The sequence below is a fragment of the Hibiscus syriacus genome, unplaced genomic scaffold (genome assembly GCF_006381635.1).
Source record: "Hibiscus syriacus cultivar Baekdansim isolate YM2019G1 unplaced genomic scaffold, ASM638163v2 tig00002511_pilon, whole genome shotgun sequence".
Lineage (NCBI taxonomy): Eukaryota > Viridiplantae > Streptophyta > Magnoliopsida > Malvales > Malvaceae > Hibiscus > Hibiscus syriacus.
In genome coordinates, this window is record NW_024061932.1 from 1,698,291 (window position 1) to 1,705,191 (window position 6,901).

Here is a 6,901-nt window from a genome sequence, read left to right on the forward strand (position 1 = left end):
ATTAACTCTATTAAAAGGAAAAGTAAGAGTAAACTACATATTTAATCGTTTAACTATTTGAGTAATATGTTTTGATGACCTAACTTTTTTTTTTTTTTAAATTACCACTAAGCCAATTCTTTCGGTGTTATGTTGGTTGCGCTTCTGGTAAACGTGCTCGTGAACATTGGTCTCAAGTATGCCATTATTTTTGGTGTATAAGATAATCAGTATTTTACATGCTGCTAACATTATTATCTTATTATTTAGATTTTGGTTTCAAGTCGAGATCAAAAGAATTATTATTTAAAAAAAAACATATCGAGTATTGATTTATAAATATTCTATTGTAAAATGAATTTAGAATAAAAGGATTTAGGGTGGGGAAGAAATGAATGCCAAAGAAGAATTCTACAGCTGTCAAAATCCCATTAAAATCCCCCAAGGAAGAAAAAGATAAACTTAGAAAAAGTATTTTTTTTTATTAAAAGTGACTCAAAAGACCGGTCAAAGTATTCCAACATGGTTAAAGGGTGCCAAGTCAGCTTCCCTAATTGCCACACCATATTTTCATGACTCAACTAATTATGGTTAATGGTAGAGCAATCAATTTGGTACAAAATGATAGTGTTAGGGATTATTTTATTACTTTTAAAACTTTAGTGTTGAAAATAAAAATTTACTCAAATTTTAGTGTTAGGGATTATTTTATTATTTACTAATTATTATCTAAAAAACATGTAATGATAAAGAAAGATTGAATCTTTTGAAGATGAAAGAAAAGGTATGGAAAGAGATATATAGGGGGAAATAAAGTAGAAGTAGAAGTAATCAAAAGTAAATGACCCGAAGTGGCAATGATTGCCGAAGTGGGGTCTCCATTTCACAATACAAAACCTTCACAATAAGAATCATAAAATATTAAAGCTACTTTTTAGCCTACAATCACTCAAATTAACTCAATTCTACTACTAAATTACTAATTATATTTTTTTTATCGAAACCATTTTCTTTTGTTTTACAAAGCTAGGAAAGCCATAGAAAATAGAGCCATTGGAGCTGTTAGGATCCCAACCACTGCCTGCAATTCAATCACTCCCATCAACTTGGTAATAGAGATGCCAAGTATTACACTTATGGCTTTAAAAAAAGGTTATAATTTGAATCGGATTAAAATTACATTATAAAATCATATAAAGAAAAAAATATTTTTCTTAATATATATAAATGGCCTTAAATTTTAGCACATTCTATATCAAACCTCAAATCACGTTTTCATTCTAAATTAGTCTCTAAATTTCAAACATTCTTCACCAGTCCTCAAACTATAAATATCATTCTATTTTGATCCTTTCGTTAATGTGTCGCTAACTCTACTGATTAAAAAATAATATGTTTTTAAAGTTCATAGGAATTGAACATGTGACCTAAAAAAATTCAAGATCTTAAAAATTTAACTTATTTTTAAATGGTCAAAGAGTTTATGGGTTCAATTTTGAGGACCTTAAAAAAATTGAATTTTTTAACTATTAGAACTGACAATATGTTAACATAAGGATTACAATAGAATGGTGTTGGTAGTTTGAGGATTGCTATAGAACACTTTTAAATTTAAGGACCAAATTGGAATGATGGTAATGATTTGAGGGTTGATATAAAATATTTTAAAATTATAGAACCAATTTAAAATTGGGTCATAGTTTGAAAATCTCTTACGTGATTAACTCAATTACTTTTTAAAACCTTGGGTTAATTGTACTAGCCATCCTCCAATCATCTAGCCAAAATTTTAAATTGAGTTCTAAATTTCAAAATTTTGACTAATTTTCAAAGTATTTTTTTATTAATATGAGGTAAATACAAGGTAATATATGTTCAAAGATAACTCTCAAGCTTTTTGACATTGAAATTTCACACCCATAACAATTATGGTGCTTGAACCCCGGTCCTCAAAGAAAAATAATTTTTTTCTCATGGAGGCCACTTGATTTGTATGAGTATTAATATAGTAATAATCATATCCTTTCATTAATCTAACATTGAGCATTAAATATCAATTCAAATTTAACATAAAATATTTATATTAAATTTTAAATATGAACATTAAATATTAATTTAAATTTAACATAAAATATTTAGATTAAATTTTAAACGTGACTATTAAATATCAGCTCAAACTTAACATAAAATGTTTAAATTAAATTTTAAACATTTATATTTATTATATGAACACTTAAAATTTAATATATTAAAAAAATTCATTAAAACTTAGTATAATTTTGTTGTTTTAAAAGTTTAGTTTAGGGGTGACTCCCCCAGTTTAAGGTCAGAGTATACTTAAATTCCAATTGGGATTTAAATTGAAATTTACATATTGATAACAAAAAATGATAATAATAGGATTCAAACTTCGTTTTACAAGTTCAAATTCTTAAATCTCAACCACTTGTATCAACACCCATTGGCATTAAAACTTAATTTCTTTTCTTTAACGTATTATACTCATATTGTCCAGTGCAAACCGTACATACGTTAAATTTTATCTACATATATTTTACTTATGAATATTTAATACCTAAACTTACTGTTAGACTCAATGCTATTAAAACTGGACCGGACCGGCTGGTTCGACTGATTGAACCGGGAACCGGTTGCCTGTCCGGTCCGATCAGTCTCTAAAACCAGTTTTGCAATGAACCGCTAACGAGCCGGTTGGGAACCGGGAAAACTGGTGGGAACCGACTGGGAACCGGGAAAACCAGTGTAAACCGTCGGTTCTGTTTTTTTTTAATTAAACCAAACGACATCGTTTGTTATGATTTTTTTCAGCCCCAAATTTATTTTCTGATTTTAGTTATATAATTATATTTTATTATTTAACATGTTTTACACTTTTACTTTTAATTGTTAAGTATTGTTTGAGAATTTAAATTTAACTTAGTATTTATTTATCATATTGCTAAGTGATGAAGATCTTGATGTTGTGGACTTTCAAGTTCAAAGTGATGCTATGGAGTTTCAAGTTCAAAGTGGTGATGGCGGTGGTAGTTCAACACTTCAACTAATGAAGAAGTTTTTCCCAATATTTTGGAATTTGAGGGAATCGATTTCAATGAATATTATGATGATTGATACTTGTATCAATTATGTACTTTTTTTTATTTAGTTGTTGATGAATTTCCTTAGGTATTGGCCTTAAATATTATGTTATAGTTGATTTGAATCATTTTGTTTCACTTGATTTTATGGTATTTAACTTATATATGTTATGACTTGTGATATTTTTATACCTTTTAATAATGTAAACTCAAAAAGAGTGTTATATATATATATATTAATATTGCTTTGAATATTATGTAAAATTTTAAAAAACCATTATTTTATATAACCCGATTGAACCACGGTTGAACCAGTACCTTCACCGATTTAAGGTCCGGTCCGATTTTAAAAACATTGGTTAGACTATTAGGTGACCTAATAGATACGATATTAACATTTGACTGACTGAATTAAACAAATGAAGTAATTTAAAACCTAAGCCATAGTTTGAGGATGTGTGTGTAATTAACCCTTAAACTTTAGCTAAGCATTTAAAAGGTGCACCGAGAGAAACAAAATGTACCTGTCCTGAGGTGGGCAAAGGTCGAATAGTGGTAGAGTCAACTTCACCGGTCGGCAATGGAACTGCTGGGTTACTGCTGATAAAAGGGACGCTCTCATCACCGCCTTTATCCGGCACTAGACTCGGTACTGCAACCGGTGAGGCAGCACTTGGTGCCGGTGAAACAGCCTGGCGAGGCCTGAACGGCCATGGATATGCATGGGACAAAGATGACACCACTGTTCCACCAGAAGTCGGTGCCGGAGCACCTTCTGCAGGTAATTCCGGTGATATAGTTGCCGGATGAACTTTTATGGAGAGCCTTTGGGAGCCTCGGCATGTTTTGAGAGAGCCATTGTTAAAAGTGAAGTAGAAGATTCCAGGGCGAGAAGGGTGCCACTGCACATTGTATAAAAGTTTATTAGGAAATTAGTACTACAATCAGCGTAATCAAAACTCGATTCGAATTGAAAAGTAGAATTTTTCCACTCGATTCAGATTAATTCGACTAGAAAATTTTAAATTCAAGTTGAATTACAAACTAAAACCTGATTAACATAAAAAAATTTGTAGTTTGTAAATTAATTTTCAAGTTTGAGTCTAGTTCCTTAATCTTTATGATATATATATCACATATAAAAAATATAAAGAAAAACATATGTAATGCATAGGATTATAGAAAAAATATTAAAATAAAATCAAATAGTACTATAATATCATAAATATTTATAATTAAATTTGTATATAAACTCGAACAACTCGACTCGACTTAAATTAAAAAATAATTCAAATATAGTTTGAATTATAAAATAAGATTTTTCAACTCTAATATCTCAAAATATTTTAATTCTGCCCTAGCCAACACTCACTCAGAACTACATTATAGAAAGATGGGTTAATTCCATCAGACATTCTTAAATTGTTATTATGGATTCAAATTTATCGTTAAATTTAAGAAACATTGTAGTTGAGTCCTCATTATTTTCAATTAGTTCATTCCATCAATCTAGCACTTAATTTAAGTGTTAAATACCCATTCAAGTTTGAAATGAAGCATATTTAACAAAACACATGTTCACTTATTGGATTGAGTGCTAAAAACTTATGATGTTAATAAATTTTAGGAAAATTATTTCATTCTTTTAGATATATTTTTTTATCAAATAAATACACTATATTTATAATTTGATTCATGTACTTTCAAAAGGTTTCACATTTTGTTTGAGTTCACATTAAATTAGGAGTGAGCGTTCAATCAAGTCAAGTCAAATCAAGTCAAAAGATTTCAAGTTATTCGGGTTGAGTTGTTTAAGTTTCTGTTTAGATTTAATTGTATATATTTATAATATTATTACACTATTTGATTCTAATTTAAATTGTTTTATATAATCATATACATATATATTATACAAAGTTTAGGGATTCGACTCAAACTTTAAAATCAATCCACTAATTATTAAAAATTTCAAGTTATTCGAGTTCTAATTTATAACTCGATTCAAATTTAAAAAAAGTTAGAGTCAAGTCGAGTTTATGAAATTATAACTCGAAATCAATTTGAGTTGAGCTTTTTTTGAATTGAATTTTATTCGCCCCTAATTTAAGGAAATGAATAGGTTGAGAGAATAAGCTGATTGATACAATATTGATACTCTAAAAGTTCAATAGAAGTTTTAAAGTTTAGGGATGGACTTAAAATTAAGATGATAGTTTAAAAATATAAGTTGGAATCAACCCGGAAAAGATATCATCCAAGAAAATGTTTGATGGGGTGTTTAAGGAGTGGAGGGATTGGTGGAATCCTTGGTAACGAAATAGGTCACACTCTTTTCTGTTTTTCTAACTGTATTGGCGCTGGATCTGCAATTATGTCTGAACTGCTGGCCATCAAATTTTAAATTGATCGTGGAAAGAGACTCTAAGGAGTGGATTTTGAATCCTCTTGGCTCTCCACAGAATTTATACAGGGATGTGCTATCCATGTCCGAGCTTTATCAGCGGGCTGGTTTGTGTTTCACCTTGTCCCAAGGGCTATTAATATAGAGGCTGATTCACTGACTGTTTTGAGGAGTGGCCGGTCTGCATTCTATCTGCTTTGGGGTGAAGGTTCCCTGGTTTATTGGAAACTGCTGGTTCCTTTATCCGTTAGGCGTTCGTTATTGGGTCCTTATGTATGTTTCCGTTGTTGTGGTAGCTGCTTCAGCCTTGCCTTTCGTCTTTTGAGTCTCATTCTCAGAGCTGGCACCATCCACTTTAATCTGATCTTGAAAGCTTGAACCACTTTAGACAACCTATTTTTCTTGCTGCGATCTGATTGTTGTTCTTGTGGCTGTTCAGAGTTTTTCCTTAGATTATCACCTGTTCTAGTGCGAGGGCACTAAGTTTTAGGTTTTATTTTTTCTAATTTCGTTTCTCTGCTTGACTGGTTGGACTATGATGTCGATGTAAGGTGATCCTATGGGGATAAGCTTGTAGTGCCTAAGCGTTCCTTGTGCTTGCTATTTGGTGCTGATTAATAAAGACTCTATAGGCACATTTTTTCCCTTCCGTTATCGTGATCGAGCCTCAGCTAGATTGTGATATGAGAGAGTTTTTAACGAGGTCTCGTTGTCTTGTAAAAAAAAAATCTAGGTCTAAAACCCATATTTATGCAGCAGATGAAAACAGAAAGTGGCATTACCTCATAGGAAGTGGAGTTATGTTTAGTGAGAAGGGAAGCTTGTGTGAAATTGCAGAGATTGAAGGCATTCTTGTTCTGGAAAATATAGAGCTTGTACTCATATTTGTGCTTGAAAACTGAGGGGGGGGGGGGAAACAGTAAGAAGTGGGAACCCAAAACTCAAAATTTTATAATTGTTTGAAGAACACTTACTCAGTGAGTCACCAACATGAACAGTGGGATTTTCCCAGTGTGAAACGCCATCCACCATGATTGTTGCAGACTGAGACCCTATGAAGAATTGGAAGTGGAGGAAGATTAACATGGAGCATATGAACATCTCCATTGTTCAACAACTCTTCACTCTCTTTTCAGATTTTTAGCCTTACAAGAAGAGCTTTAAATTCCTTGTTTGTCCTTTGGGGAGGAATTTGGAATCAATGGATGACACAATCATAGGTATAATATCGGAGCTTGTGTTTGTGTGTGGCTTTTGTATTATTTTACACAGTGAAAGGTGGCATCATTTTGTTTGTGGAAAACAAAACTCACCTCTTTCACTTTACTTTTTTCTTTAAAAAAAGAGAGAAGAATGTAGATGTGATCATTGCAGCGTATATTCTATATTGTGTTACGTTTAAATATAGTAGATGGTAAATGAT

The 6,901-nt window shown here is 31.2% G+C and overlaps 1 protein-coding gene across 1 annotated transcript; it reads right to left on the reverse strand.

Moving 5' to 3' along the window:
* Positions 1-976: 976 nt before the first annotated feature.
* LOC120146069 lies at positions 977-6,632 on the reverse strand. Its single transcript, XM_039159736.1, has 4 exons — positions 6,453-6,632; positions 6,261-6,376; positions 3,602-3,979; positions 977-1,060 (listed from the first exon to the last, which is right to left on the reverse strand). The coding sequence occupies exons 1-4, from the start codon at positions 6,583-6,585 to the stop codon at positions 998-1,000; spliced, it is 690 nt and encodes a 229-aa protein (XP_039015667.1). The 5' UTR covers positions 6,586-6,632; the 3' UTR covers positions 977-997.
* Between the last annotated feature and the right edge of the window lie 269 nt (positions 6,633-6,901).

Coding starts and splice junctions, on each gene's coding strand:
- LOC120146069 (XM_039159736.1), bottom strand. CDS start 6,585: ATGGAGATGTTCATATGCTCCATGTTAATCTTCCTCCACTTCCAATTC. Junction 3,980..6,260: donor ATAACTCCACTTCCTATGAG/GTAATGCCACTT, acceptor TACAATGTGCAG/TGGCACCCTTCTCGCCCTGG. Junction 1,061..3,601: donor CTTTGCCCACCTCAGGACAG/GTACATTTTGTT, acceptor ATTGAATTGCAG/GCAGTGGTTGGGATCCTAAC.